The sequence below is a fragment of the Callithrix jacchus genome, chromosome 7 (genome assembly GCF_049354715.1).
Source record: "Callithrix jacchus isolate 240 chromosome 7, calJac240_pri, whole genome shotgun sequence".
Classification (NCBI taxonomy): Eukaryota; Metazoa; Chordata; class Mammalia; order Primates; family Cebidae; genus Callithrix; species Callithrix jacchus.
Genome location: NC_133508.1, coordinates 82,732,569 through 82,748,507, shown reverse-complemented (window position 1 = coordinate 82,748,507; position 15,939 = coordinate 82,732,569). Strand labels below are relative to the sequence as shown.

The following is a 15,939-nucleotide window of genomic DNA, read 5'->3' as shown; positions in this document are numbered from 1 at the left end:
ATTTTGCATTTTCATAATTACTAATGAGAGTAAGTTATCTTTTCATGCATTTATTAATCATTTAGATCTCTTCTTTATGAACTATCCAAGTCCCTTGGCCATTTTTCAATCATATTATCATTTTATTTTATTGATTTACAGGTTTTTGTTGTTTTTATATAATATAAGAGGTGAGGTTTCACTATGTTGCCCAGTCTGGTCCAAACTCTTGGGCTCAAGTGATCCGCTCACCTCAGCCTCCCAAAGTGCTGGGATTACAGGAGCCACATGTGCTGGGCTCAGGAGTTCTTTATATATTCTGAACCCAAAGCCTTTGTTACTTTTATGTGTCACATTATTTTCTCACACCTTGTGGCTTGTCTTTTCACTTCTTTCATAGTACCTTTTAATAACTAGAAATTCTTCTTATTTTTTTTTTTTTTTTTTAAGACAAAGTTTCACTCTTGTTGCCCAGGATAGAGTGCAATGGCGTGATCTCTGCTCACTACAACCTTCACCTCCAGCGTTCAAGCAATTCTCTCTCCTGCCTCAGCCTCCTGAGTAGCTGGGATTACAGGTGCCCACCACCACGCCTGGCTAATTTTTGCAGTTTTAGTAGAGACAGGGTTTCACTATATTAGCCAGGCTGGTCTTAAACTCCTGACCTCAGGGGATCTGCCTGCCTTGGCCTCCCACAGTGTTGGGATTATAGGCGTGAGCCACCGTGCCTGGAGAAATTCTTCATTTTAAATGTAGTCAAATTTAGAAATCTTATCCTTTATATCCTGGCATGCAGATTTTCTTCTGTACACCTTCTAAAAGTGTTACTGTATTACTTTTCGCATTTAAAATTATAATTCACCTGGAATTGATTATTTTTGTGAAGAGCCACGTTTTTAAATTTCTCCATATGAATATTCAGCGGATTTTGCCTAAGGCTTAACAGTGCCACCTCTGTCACAAATCAAGTGTCTGCATATGTATAAATTTGATCATGGGCTCGTCTTCCTCCCACTAACTCTGCTCATCCTATTAGTATTTCTTATCTAAGTTAAGGGTATCAACACACGTCATTAATCACGCAGGGAATATGAAGACAATCAAATCCAAACACCACTGATTTAACTTCTTACATATTTCTCACATTCAAATATTTTCTTTATTTCAAACATTCCCCTAACATCTTGATAATGGCAATGGCCTCTTAACGGGTCTTCCAACTGCCAGCACTACCCTCTGTTAATAACTGTTATTTAACATTTTAAATCATACAATTCACAAATTCTTATGGCCAAAAACAGTAGCAAACTGAATAAAAGGTGAAAGCTGCTTTTTTACTTTTCTTTTTAACAGGTAATCACCATTAGAACAATGTGGTTTTAATTTTTCCAGACTTTTCCTTGCATTTGTCTCACGCCTTGTGGCCCCGAGTAGCTGGGATTACAGGCATGTGCCACTATGCCTGAATACTTTTTGTATTTTTAGTAGAGATGGGGGTTTTACCATGTTGACCAAGCTGCTCTCAAACTCCTGACCTCAAGTGATCTGCCCACCTCGCCCTCCCAAACTGTTGGGATTACAGGCATGAGCCACTGCTCCTGGCTCTCTTTGCTTCTTTAAGTCTTAAACGGTATTCAGTTTTTGCCAGGCATGGTGGTTCACACCTGTAATCCCAGCAATTCGGGAGGCTGAGGTGGGTGGATCACCTGAGGTCAGGAGTTCGAGACATGGCGAAACCCCGTCTCTACTAAAAATTAAAAAAAACAGCTACTTGAGAGGCTGAGGCACGAGAATCACTTGAACTCAGGAGGCGGAGGTTGCAGTGAGCCGAAATTGCACCACTGTATTCCAACCTGGGCAACAGAGAGAGACTCTGTTTCAAAAAAAATTCAGCTTTTAGATTAAAAAACAACCTTTGGCAAATCTTGATAAACTCCCTCCATAAGAAAATGAACATACATACAAAACTGGAAATATAATTTTAGGAGATTTATGGTACTTCTAAAACCACTCAGGGTCCATGGATCTCAGGTAAAAAAGAGCCCATTCCATGGACTATTCATGCCTCATCCCTTTAGCACTGCATATAAGCCCTCCATGACTTTCTGCCTACCCAGCCATATTTGACTAGCAGCTTACAATCTAGTAACATATAATCTGTACTTTTTTTTTTTTTTTTTTTTGAGACAGAGTCTTGCTCTGTTTCACAGGCTGGAGAGCAGTACAGTGGTGTGACTGTGGCTCACTGCAGCTGTGACCTCCTGCACTCAAGCAATCCTCCCTCCACCTAAGCCAACTGAGCAGCTAAAACTAAAAGTGTGTACTACCACACCTGGCTTTTTTCTTTTTTGTAGAGACAGGGTCTCACTATATTGCCTAGGCTAATCTCAAACTCCTGCCTCGAGTGATCCTCCCATCTTAGCCTCCCAAAGTGTTAGGATTACAGGCGTAAGCTATCATATCTGGGCTACTACAATGCTCTGGACTTTCAATGTCCTAAATATACAATGCTATTTCATAAGATCTTAGAATGACCTTCTGCCTCATTTAATGAGCTAACTCCAAAAAGAACACCTTGCTTAATGACTAGATTGGGTTACATATCTTTACTTTTGTACTCCCGAGCACCCTGGACACACATTTAGTACAGCCCTTAACATACTGAACAGGTTGAAACGTGACTGTCCCCTGTGGATGCAGCTTCCTCTGCAGCTCTCTCAAATGATGGCTGTTGGATTTCACACCTTTGTACCACTGGACCTAGAGGTGGGGGATATCCTGCTGGCTCATTTCATCTTCAGGCATTCTCCCTCTGTTCTCCGTAAAAACACCCAGGTTTAAAATGATGTCATCAGACTACAACAACCATTACCCCTCCTTGCTAAAGTCACAAACAAACTTTTGGGAAATCCCCCCGACTCTTTAAATATTTTTATGCCTGTATCACTGACATTCCCTTTATCATGCCTTCTGTCAGGAGTAATTTCAGTATCTTCACACAATCTTTCCAAAATCCTAGGCTGAGAAGTTTCAGAAAGCCACATAGAAAAGCTGACTAGTCTCACTTTATGTGTACGATCACTAAATTTGGCTCTTCATACTAATGGAAATCAGACCATACTTCTTAATGTATTCTTTCTCCCATCCTTTTAAAAGACTATGTCATACCTTATCCTCTTTCTTCAGGCTCTCAGCTAATCACCTCATTTTCCATTTCAGTGAGAAAAAAAAGATTTTTTTTGAGACAGGGTCTTGCTCTGTCATCCAGAAAATCACAATCACAGCTCTGTGCAATTACAGCTCCCTGCAGCCTCGAACTCCTCAGGCTCCCACCTCAGCCTCCCTCCCAAGTAGCTGGACTACAGGTATGCAACACCATGTCCAGGTAATTTTTGTATCATTCATAACGATGGGGTTTCACCATGTTGCCCAGGCTGTTCTTGAACTACTGGGCTCAAGTAATCCTGCACCTTGGCCTCCCAAAGTGTGGGGATTACAAGCGTGAGCCACACCTGGCCTCAACTAGAAGAACTTCAATAAGCTATCTTTACCTCATCTACCCAACCATAATCTGTGCTGCCTTCCCCACATCCTCCCCTATTCCTAGGGGAGGATTGTTTGCATTCCTGGCTAAGCTAATCTACTGCTTATTTACTAGATCCCATCTCCTCTCAACTACAGAAGGACAGCCATTCTCCTTTATCTTGCATTATCAGATTTTCTCTTGCTATTGAATCACTTCCATCAGGGTATGTATGCAGACACTGTTACCTTTTTCAAATAAGAAAACTTTCTTGATCCCTACACCCATCTTTGCATTTTATTTCTGCTCTTTCTAACAGCAAAACTCCTTGAACAAATTAGTTATCTCCATTTTCTTTTTCCCTTTCTTTCTTGACTCATCAATTAGGTTTTGCCCCCACCATTCCATCAAAACAGCTAATCAATGTCAACATTGACATCACATTGGTACAACCCACTGGCAATACTCAGACTTCATGTCACTTGATCTATCATTTGGCTCAGGTGATCACATGCTATTCCTGAAATACTCTTTTTATGTGGTTTCCAGGACACCATATTGCCTAAGTTTTCCTCTTTCCTTTTGGGTTTCTCCTCATTCTCTTAATCTTGGAAAACTGGAATGATCCAGGGTTCAGTCCTTGTACCTTTAGTCCTTTCTGTCTATGTTTACTCCCTAAGTGATCACATCTAGACACACAGTTTCAAGATCTTTTTATATGGTCAAAGTCCAACATTTGTATCTCTAGCCCTGTTTCTTCCTTGAAATCAAGACAAACATACTGGGTTACTCACACAGCTGTCTGGAGGATATCGCAAGATAGTTACTGAAGGTTCCCAAGGATTAAAGGTCCCAGGATCAAATGACTGTTTTTCAGAGGTGGGGTTTCTAGATGACACAAGCCATAGAAAGATTAGAGGTGGTGCTTAGAGAGCAGGAAGAAGGAAATTGAAATTATAGAGACAAGGTCTAAAGTATAGATATCTAGGGCATAAGTGATTGAGGTAGGGTAGTAGAGAGGTTCCCTGGAAGACAGGAGTTCAAAGAACAGAAAGTCCTAAGAACTAGAATGATCAATTATGAGTGCATTGAAACCATCAAGAATGACACATTACAGCTCAGAAACAGACAAAAAAAATAAGACAGGAGTAGAACTGAAGGAAGCAATAGGAATCAAGAGCTAAAATTTTTACAATTGCAGTGTATGAAGAGTTTTACAGTTGCAATGATAGATATTAAATGATACAAATTAATGATATAAGATTCTAAGCATGGGGAGAAGACAGTGAAAATAACGAAAAGACAAAGGACAGCTACCCTTACTACTAGACCCAACACTTTGAGATTGTGAGAGAGAAAAGGGCTAACACTTGAGTAGTCTGCAGATAATTAGTGTTCTAAGCCCTCCGTCTTCCCCTATGATTCCTCTAGAACAAGAAGAAGAAAGAATGTTTAGAGAACCGATTAGGAGATAGATTTTGCTGATAAAGAACTGGAACTCCAAAAGGTACACTGGAAGGGTTTCCAGAGTCAGGGAGGGATAAGACACAGCAGAAAATGTTCAGAGGTTTATACGAATTAAGCGTGTAAGAGATTACAAGATATGGGTAACCTGAGGGTTCCTGTGGCGATGGGCATAAACTGGAGTAGGGGATAATGAAATTAGCCCAAGTAGATTCAAGGCAGATAGAGGTGAGGAGGCTACAAGTGTCAGGGAATAAAGAGGGGCAGATTACTGGGTATGAGGGATGCAGCCATCGTATGAGCTAGCTCCTGTCTTCAAGACTGTCCAATTAGTGCCCTGGTTCTAGAACTTTCCCTCATAAGGAAGCTGTGTGATAAGCTGTCACTTGGCCCCAGATTCTTCCTCCTTATTAAGAGAAACTTTTCCCCTCCTCTGGGTAAGCAGTAAACTTCTTTGTATTGCTTAAGTGTGTGCGTCATATGACACACAGCCAGCCCCACCAGTGTATCTACCCACTACAGGATGGGAATGGGATATTTGCCAGTAGCATGAAAAGGGTGTGTGCAGCCAGTCCATCTGCTGCAGGTCACTGGAGGGACTCAATGGCCATGAGACACTGGTGCACATCACAGACTCTGATTTTGCTGTATCTATCCTTTCTGTGAGTGAAACCCTGTTCTAACCAGTGTCCTGAAGGTTGAGTCCTCCTTGGCAGCTTCAAACACACAGAAGATGCAGTGGGTTGAGGTCTGTGGACTCCTACTGACAGTTGGCATTATTATGATCTTTGTCATCCTCCACACAGTGGGAGGCCTCACCTGGAATTGGCAGCTGGATCTTCCTGCTTGACATGGGGGCTTGATCTTGACCTTGAATAATAGGGACTGAATGCTTTTATGGAAGGCAGACTCTTGGTTCCAGAATACTCGTGTAAAATCAGTTAGATGATATGTAACAAACATCATTAAAATATGCATGCCTTCTGACCTATTAATCCTATTCCTCAAAATGTATACAGTTTATTCCAAGACTCAGCAATTCCATGCCTCCATATATATGCCAGAAGAAGTCCGTGTACATATATACAAAAAGAGTATGAAGAAGGATGTTTCTGTAGCACTGATAACTATAACAGTGGGAAAATGTAAACAATTTTAATGTCTGTTCTGGTTGTCAATGTAATGCCACTAAGCTCCATATTAATCCTTCAATACCTGCTCTGAGATAAAGGAGAGAATTTCTTTAAGCATCATCTATCCTCTACAGTGAGCACAATGTTAAACTTTCTCAGTAGAAGGTATTGGAGGCACACTGCAGAAAAAACAGGCTCCTGGTGCTAATTCTAGCAACTGCATTATCAGTCAGTGGTGTGGGAATGTTGATATGTGGATTGTTCTGCCTTTCCGCAACCTTACCTGTTTTAACCAGCATCTTGAAGGTTACCTTTCCACTGCCTTACCTACAAAGATACTGTGTGCTCCAGGCCTGTCCCCATTGACTCTCTCTATTTGCTTTCTCAACCACCCAAGCCCCAGGATTTGTCTTTCACATCCTTCCTGAGGACACAAAGTGCCCACAGCAGCACCTCCACTCTCTCTCTAGGCCTGACCACTAACTGAGACTCACCTGTGCTCCAGAGGGCTATTCCCTGATTGTTAGTTAACTGTGGACCAACTCTGGTCTGGGCAAACCAGAAAACATCTCTGCCATCCAGTGGGCTGCAACTATAAAAAGGTCTGAATCCAGCCTATAAAGTCCTTCTTCCAAGTTAGTTCGTCCCTGAGAACTCCCCTTCAGCTCTATGGCACCCTACGGAGTTTTCTTACATAGTCAAGTTACTCTCTTATTGTCATAATTTTTATTACTTTTATTCAAACTTGTTTAAATCACTGTCTATTATCTGTCTCCTGACTAGGCCCAGACTGATGCAATATCCACCAATAAGAAAATGAATAAACTGTGGTACAGTTATACAATGAAATACCCTACAAGTTATAAAAATAAATAAACTGACTTCCAGTTTTAGCCTGGCATGTAAAGAGCTTAGGAGTTGCCACTCTGTTTTAACAAGTAAAAAGTTGAACAAACTGGAAAACAAAAAACTCTTCTTAGATCTGTCAGCTAAGTGACATCACAGGATGAACCGTTGCCCCCCAAAACTGGACAGACAGTAGACACAGTGAAGTACAACTTACTGGAGCAGAAATTCTTAAGCAGACACCTCCAAGGGAACCAGTGCCAAGGGAGGAAAACCCGAACTCTAACCGAGGAACTGCTGGAGGCTCAGTGTGGATTATGCTGAGAGTTAAAAACTCCAGGGGGAATCTAGTCACAGGTGGTGCGAGGGGGCACATTTTTGTAAATTTTATCCAGAGGATCCCTAATGGATCCTCACAGTGACTACTGAAGAAAATCCCATGATTCCAGCAGGAGGAAGGAAAAGGGAACTGTTTTGATACACAGCAGAGCATTCTGTTCTTAATGAGGCCTGTCCTTGGGAGAAACTATTTTATTCACACCTAACTCACTGGGATGTTATCAATGCCAGCTCTACTTGGGGGAAGAAATACCCAACTCCAGCAGCCAAGAACCATCCTGTACCAGCTATGGTGTAGGGGAAAAACTGAGAAGCACTGGAGAAGTTCACAGTCCAGGGAGAAGTTCACAGTCCAGGGACAAAGGCTCATCAAAAGACAGACCTAGTCACAAGACTATAGAACAGCACTCTCCAACCTTTTTGGCACCAGGGACTGGTTTCATGGCAGATAATTTTTCCATGGATCAGGGGGTGGGAAGGCGAGGGGGTTTATGGGATAATTCAAGCATATTACATTTATTGTATACTTTACTTCTATTATTATTACACTGTGATATATAATGAAATCATTATACAACTCACCATAATATAGAATCAGTAGGAGCCCTGAACTTGTTTTCCTGCAACTAGAAGGTCCTATCTGGGGGTCATGGGAGACACTGACACATCATCAGGCATTAGATTCTAATAAGAAGCATGCAACCTAGATCCCTCACATGCAAAGTTCACAATAGGATTCGTGGTCCTATGAGAATCTAAATACTGCAGCTGATCTGACAGGAGGCGGAGCTCTGGCAGTAATGTGAGTGATGGAGAGTGGCTGTAAATACAAATGCAGCTTCCCTTGATTGCCTGTTGATTACCTCCTACTGTGTGGCATGGTTTCTAACAGGCAACAAGCAGTACTGGGTCCATGGCCCAGGGGTTGCGGATCCCTGCTATAGAACACTTCTTCTGCCCTACACCTTACCCATACATTACTAAAGTCCTATTTATTACAGTTACTTTTACTCAGTTCATCATGTCTGCCTTTTAACAAAACAATTACAAAGCTCACTAAAAAGCAAAAAACAGAGTTTGAGGAGACAGGACAAGCATCAGAACCAGAGTCAGATATGACAGGAATGTTGCAATGATCAGACTAGGAATTTTTCAAAACCATGATTAATTATGCTAAGCACTTTAATGGGAAAAGTAGACAACACACAAGAACAGATGGATAATATAAATAGAAATTCTAAGGAAGAATCAAAAGAAAATGGTAAAGATCACTGCAACAAAACTGAAGAATGCCTCTGATGGGCTCACTAATAGACTGAACATTGCTGGGGAAAGAATCTCTGAGCCTGAGGATATGATAATAGAAACTTTCAAAACTAAAAAGCAAAGAAAAAAAGAGACTGGAAAAAAATCAGTATCAGAATATCTAAGAACTGTGAGACAACTACAAAAGGTGTAATATATGTGTAGCAGGAATACAAGAAGAAAAAGAGAAAGGAACAGAATTATTTGAAGCAATAGTGACTAAACGTTCCCCAAATTAAAGTCAGACACCAAGCCATAGACTCGGGAAGCTCAAAAAATACAAAGCAGGATAAATTCAGAAAAAAAACACTACACTTAGACATATCATATTCAAATTACAGAAAACCAAAGACACACAAAAATCTTGAAAGAAGACAGAGGAAAAAACACCTTATTCTTCAGAGGAGCAAAGACAAGAATTACATCCAACTTCACACAAACTGCACAAGCAAGAAGACAGTGAAATATTAAAAGTGTTGAGAAAGGAAAAGAAAAAAAAAAAAACAAGCAAGCAACCCCAAATTCTGTACCCTGTGAAATTATACTTCAAAGGTGAAGAAGAAATAAAGATTTTCCCAAACAAAAAATGAGTAATACAGCAGTAAATCTGCCTTGCAAGAAATGTTAAAAGAAGTTGTTCAGAGAAAAAGAAAATTATATAGGGTAGAAACTGAACTCTACATGAAACAAGCAAGCACACAGGAAAAGAAATGAAGGTAAACTAAAAACTTATTTTATTATTATTATGATTTTGAGACGGAGTTTCTTTCTTGTTGCCCAGGCTGGAGTACAATGATGCAATCTTGGCTCACTGTAACCTCTCCCTCACGGGTTCCAGCAATTCTCCTGCATCAGCCTCCTGAGTAGCTGGGATTAAGGCATGGGCCACCAAACCCAGCTAATTTGTTATTTTCAGTAGAGATGGGGTTTCTCCATGTTGGTCAGGTTGGTCTCGAATTCCTGACCTCAGGTGATCCGCCCGCCTCAGCCTCCCAAAGTGCTGGGATTTACAGGCATGAGCCACTGTGCCCAGCCAACTTATTTTTCTTATTCTTAATATGGCTACTAGATAAGTTTGTTCAACATAATCTAGGATAAGTATCCCTTATCCAAAATGATTGGGACTAGAAGTGTTTTAAATTTCAAATTTTTTTCTGATTTTGAAATATTTGCATTATAGTAACCAGCTGAACATTTCCAATCTGAAAACCCCAAATCTAAAAGGTTCCAACAAGCATTTCCTGTGAGGTTCATGTTGGTGCTTTAAAAGTTTTGTGCTTTGGATTTCGGATTTTTGGACTGGGGGTGCTTAACCTGTAACAGCAACAATGTATGTGATTAGGTATGCTTTTACATATATTATATACACACACATATGCTTATATATATGGGAAATGAATGACAGCAAAGGTATAAGGTGCTGAAGAGAGGATTTAGGTATATTTTATTGTCAAAAGGCAAAGTGGTATAGTGGTATTTGAAGGTTGATTTGGATTACAGTGGACCTTTGAACAACACAGGTTTGAAGTGTGCACTTACACGTAAATTTTTCAGTAAAACTTACAGAATGTGCCTGCCCCTCCTGCCTCCCTTTCCATCTCCTTCACCTCTTCTGCTGCTGCCACTCCTGAGATAGCAATACTAACCCTTCATCTTCCTAAGCCTACTCAATGTGAAGATGATGAGAACGAAGACCTTTACGATGATCCACTTGCACTTAATGAACAGAAAGTATATTTTCTCTTCCTATGATTTTCTTAGTAACATTTTTTCTCTAGCTTATTTTATTGTAATAGTATAGTATATAATACACAAAACATACAAAATATATGTTAATCAGCTTATCAGTAAGGCTTCTGGTTAACAGCAGGCTAATAGTAAAGTTTTTGGGCAGTCAAAAGTTATATGCAAGGCCAGGTGCTGTGACTCATGCCTGTAATCCCAGCACTTTGGGAGGCTGAGGTGGGTGGATCACTTGAGGTCAGGAGTTCATGACCAGCCTAGTCAACATGGTGAAACCTCATCTGTACTAAAAATACAGAATTAGCCTGGTATGGTGGCATACGCCTGTAGTTGCAGCTACTTAGAAGGATGAAGCTGGAGAATTGTTTGAACCAGGGAGGTAGAGGTTGTAGTGAGCCGAGATCATGAGACTCTGTCTCAAAAAAAAGGAAAAAAAAAAACTACCTGAGCCTCCCAAAGTGCTGGGATTACAAGTATGAGCCACCATGTCCTGCCAGGAATTGAAAATTAAACAAGATAGCACTATATGCTGATTAGAATGGCCAAAATCTGGGAGCCCACGAGCTCAAGGCTGTAGTGAGCTGTGATCACACCACCACACTCCAGCCTAAATGAGAGCATAAGACCCTGCCTTTTGAGGGGAAAAAAAACAACCAAAATCCACACATTGACACCACCAAATGCTGGCAAGAATGTGAAGCAACAGGAGCTATCATTTACTGCTGGTGGGAATGTAAAGTGGTACCACCACTTTGGAAGGCAGTTTGGAAGTTTTTCTTTTCTTTTCTTTTCTTTTCTGAGACAGTCTCACTCTGTTGCCCATGCTGAAGTGCAGTGGTGTGATTTCAGCTCACTGCAACCTCTGCCTCCCAGGTTCAAGTGATTCTCCTGCCTCAGCCTCCCAAGTACCTGGGATTACAGGCGAGTGCCACAATGCCTGGCTAATTTTGTATTTTTAGAGAGGAAGTTTCACCATGTTGGCCAGGGTGGTCTCAAACTCCTTACTTTAAGTGATCCACTCCCCTCGGCCTCCAAAAATGTGGGATTACAGGCATGACCCACCATGGCCGGCCTGAGAGATTCTTGTTTGTTTGTTTTACAAAATCAAATATACTCTTACCATTCAATACAGCACTTGTGCTCCTAATTTACCCAAGTAAGTTAAAAACTAATGTCTACCCAAAAACCTACCTACAGATGTTTATAGCGGCTTTATCATAATTGCGAAAACTTGGAAGCAACCAAGATGTCCTTCAGTAAACTGTGGTATATCCAGACATTGCTAGAAAGAAATGAGCTATCAAGCCATGAAAAGATATGGAGGAAACTTCAGTATGTGTTACTAAGTCAAAGAAGCCAATCTGAAAAGGCTACACTGTATGATTTCAACTATATGACATTCTGGAGAAGGCAAAACTGTGGAGACAGTAAAAAGATTACTGGATGCCAGGAGTTAAGGTGAGAAAGGAATAAACAGGCAGAGCACAGATAATTTTTAGGGTAGTGAAAAGACTCTGTATGATACTATAATGGTAAATATATAACACGATAATGTTGCCCAAACACACAGAATGTATATCTTAATGTAAAGCAGTGCCTGGGTGATGTGTCAGTGTAGGCTCATCAACTGTAACAAATGTAGCACTTTGATAGGGAGCTGATAATGGGGAGCCTACACATAGGTTAGGGTAGGAGGTGTATGGTTTATCTCAGTATCTTCCTCAATTTTGCTGTGAACCTAAAACTACTCTAAGAAATAAAGTTTACTAATTAAAAAAAAACTATGGAATTTGAATTTCCAGAATGGTTGGGTATGTATCTACTGAACTGACATTACTGACGCTGTAACCTACTTATGTAGTAGATATTTAATACTGAATTGAACTGTATGGAATAAATGAACCTACTTTCAAATTAACAAGCCTCATATTATTCAACAGACTCAAGACTTAAAAGTGAAGGTAAAGGGTCATGGCACATCTTGTGGATGTAAATTTCAGGATGTTTAACATTGGAGGATATAATCTAATGTCAAGTGGGATCTGTGTGGAATAATCAGTGCTGCCTGTCTCAGCAGCTTGATAAGCATAGTCTACAGTCACAAATTGAGCTTTTATGTCCATTCTTGCCTGCTAGATTCTCTGCAGTGATTTGCTGAGAGATAATAAAGATGACACTAACATTAGTAAAGTTCTAAGTATTTTACACACATTAACTCAAAGCTGGAGTCTATACAGATCCAGGCAGGTTGAAAAGGCCAGGTGGTATTCTCAATCAAAGCTGCTTGAGTAGAGAAGATTTAGTATTAAATGCTAACTGTGAGGAATCTAAATAGAGAGATCATCATCTCAGAGAAGAGCAGCCAGTAATAACTAATGCCCAGTACTCACATTACGGTTGTGTAACTATATCCAAGATCTAGACATGTTAAATTTATTTCTATATGATAAAAAGATCAAGTCGGATGTAAGCTGAGTTTCTTTAAAAATCCAGATGTGCTATTTGAGCTAATCCAGCTAATTTCAGTCAACTTTTTTTTTTTTTTTTTAGAGGAAAGCAGCTAAGTGCAATGAGAGCTTTGCTTTAAAGGTCAAGTATGTCTCCAATTCCCTGGGATCCCTGTTCTCTTGGTGGTATCTTCTAAAGTGACAGCTAGTGATTGAGAGATTTACTCATTCTTGGAAAAAGGCCATCATCACACTCAAAGGCTGGCTTCTAGGCTAAGAGAATCTGAGCCAAAGAAGGTGAGATCCTTCTCCCAAGGACAAAATTCAGTTTCAGAATCACCAGACTCTCAGAGCCCTCAAATACTCCACATGAACCCTCAGTTTCTCCCTCCAAAGACAGTAAACTGTGAACAAGGAAACAAATCCATGAAGAATAATCTCATTCAGCATGATGCTGACCTGTTTCACTGCTTTGATACCCTCCTTTAATGCCCAATGACAGACAAGATCCAGGCTTAGGACAACAGTGACCATGGCTTTCTATGCCCAGGCAGCAAGCTCTGAACAGTTTCTTTCCATTGTAAATAGTGTAGCAATGAACTGCACAGCAGTGCAGCAGCCCTTTCAGCAAAGCTGAGTCCTGTGGTTAGTTCCCCTGGAATGCAAGAATGTATCTTCTACACAGAAACACATGGCTAATTCCGATGAGGTCTTTGTTCTGCCCCTCTACTGGGAAATAGAGTGTGCCAGAATCAATGTATGTGTAAACCTCATATGCTTTTTTTTTCTTTTTGAGATAGGGTCTCATTCTGTTGCTGCCCAGGCTGGAGTGTAGTAGTATGATCTTGACCTCCATGGGCTCAGCTGATCAGGTAGCTGGAACTACAGGCGTACACCACCATGCCCACCTAAGTTTTGTATTTTTTGTAGAGATGGGGTTTTGCTATATTGCCCAGGCTGGTCTCAAACTCTTGAGCTCAAGCAATTGGCCCATCTCGGCCTCCCAAAGTGCTGGGATTACAGGCGGGAGCCACTGTGCCCAGCTGCCTTGTAATTTTTATATATTCTTCAGAGCCATGTAAATCTGTCCTTACACTGTCGGAAGAGCCCACATTCCAGGTGGAGCAGCCTGAATCCATGAGGTCATTTGCTGTAATTCCAATATGTAATGTCATTATCATTATGAAACAAATACTCCAAGCTGGGTGTGGTGCCTCACACCTATAATCCCAGTACTCTGGAGGTCAAGGTGGGAGGATCACTTGAGCCTAGGATTTCAAGACCAGCTTGGGCAACATAGAGAGACTTCACTTCTATTTAAAAACAAACAAACAAATACTCCTCTTGCTTTTGTTATCTCCTAATCTAAGAGGGGGAAGGTTAACAGGAGTCCCATGAGACAAAAAACCCTCTCTGTAAGCCCTAATCCTTGGGCATGGTAGGACAAAATATTAATGGATTTCTCATCAAATGGCCCAAGATGAATGGAGCCATAACACACTAGAACAGAGGCCATAAACCCAGGATACATACCTGGCTCCAAGACATATACAAGACTAACAGGAATGTTGAGAGAACAAGGTAAGAAACAACTAAGAATCAAAAGCTGGCTAACTCATTCTCGTACAGAAAGCAAATCCATGAGCTCTGTATGCTTCAGTCAGCCAAGTAAAGTGATAATGTAATATACTGAACTGCAAAACGTAAGAAGTAGAAAAGAAATCAGGCATCTGCAGCCACTCTTTCATTCAACCTTTCTTAACCTTTAAGCACTCACCTGTGTGGCCATGGAGTGGTGAGTGTGGCCGTGGTAGTGTAGGTGATGTGCTAGAGGTCACAATCAAGCTCTTGCGGTTACTTGTCCGACAACTGCAATGAAAACAAAATGTGAGTTATAATAGGGCCACACCAAGGGCCCAGAGACCTTGAGTGGCTCTTAAGGAACAAAAGAGTGGCACCATTCCATGAGCTGCACAGTATACTTCTTTAACCTGAACTGGGTCAGCAGTTACACTCGGAACCAGTTAGATTCCATAAACCACTGTGTTCCACCTTGGAATAACTTTTGTCACTGCCTTGACTTTCATCTTGTATTGTCATTGCGCTTTTCCAATGTTTAGTTTTGCTTCCCAGGCAAACACAAGGAGCTCCCTATGTGCAACAATCATGTTCTAAACAGTATCTCATGAAGAATGACCACTGCAAATTGATTTACAAAATAAAAAACACAAATCAAAATATTCTCATATTCTCTAAGAATCCCAAAATATTGACTTAATTTATGAAATCATTATTTTTAGAACTGTTTAGTCTGTGAATTAAGTAATATTCTCATTTCAGAATGAATGTCAGAACAGGCCTGGGTTTCTTCTATAAAACTAGATTTCCATGCTTTCCATTACATGTTAATGCTGTGGCTTTTTCTTCTGGTTGGAGACAACCAGATTATGATGAAAAGCGATTTCATGTAACATCTATTACTGAAAAGTCAGTATAATTCATTTGAAAGTCTATCTTTTAAAGGCATTAGGGAAGTTTATATTCATCATTTTCTTTTTGAGATGGGGTCTCATTCTGTTGCCATTTATATCCATTCAAATATTTATTGAACACCTACTTTCCACTAGGCAGTGTTTTAGGAGAGAAGCAGTAGGGAAACAAAAGAACATCTCTGTCCTCATAACTGAAGTGAGCAGTGCTGTGGGAAAAGGAAGGGGAGGGGAGGGGAGGGGAGGGGAGGGGAGGAGAGGGGAGGGGAGGGGAGGGGAGGGGAGGGGAGGGGAGGAAGAGAGGGAAAGAGGGAAAGAGGGGGAGAGAGAGAGAGAGAGAGAGGAGAAAGGAACTAAGAGCCTGGTGTGGGAGTGCAGATTAGGGAAGTGAAATCTGATGAGAGAGCTGAATGATATGAAGGACTCAGACAAAAGCAGAGCTGAGAGGCAGGGAGAAAAGTAAAAGCACTGAGACAAGAACAAATTTGAGATGTTCAAGAAATAGCAAAGAAGTCAAGGGTGGATAACAGGAGAGGAGAATGACAGAAAATGAAGTAGGTTATAGGAGCAATGGGGAAGGCCAAAGCCAGACTCTGTAGGGCTGATAGAAGGACTGAGATCAATCTCTAGAAAGAGATTACCCTTAGAAATGATAACCATCTTCCCCTAAG

The 15,939-nt window shown here is 40.8% G+C and overlaps 1 protein-coding gene across 33 annotated transcripts in view; it reads right to left on the bottom strand.

Annotated features, from left to right (window-relative positions):
* MAST2 (microtubule associated serine/threonine kinase 2) overlaps positions 1-15,939 on the bottom strand; it is a 260,168-nt gene that overhangs the window by 59,087 nt on the left and 185,142 nt on the right. For all 33 annotated transcript variants that reach the window (XM_078331597.1, XM_078331601.1, XM_035251307.3 and 30 more), the window contains one exon: positions 14,557-14,648. In XM_078331597.1, coding sequence (XP_078187723.1) covers positions 14,557-14,648 — 92 coding nt within the window. The remainder of the gene's footprint in view (positions 1-14,556; positions 14,649-15,939) is intronic.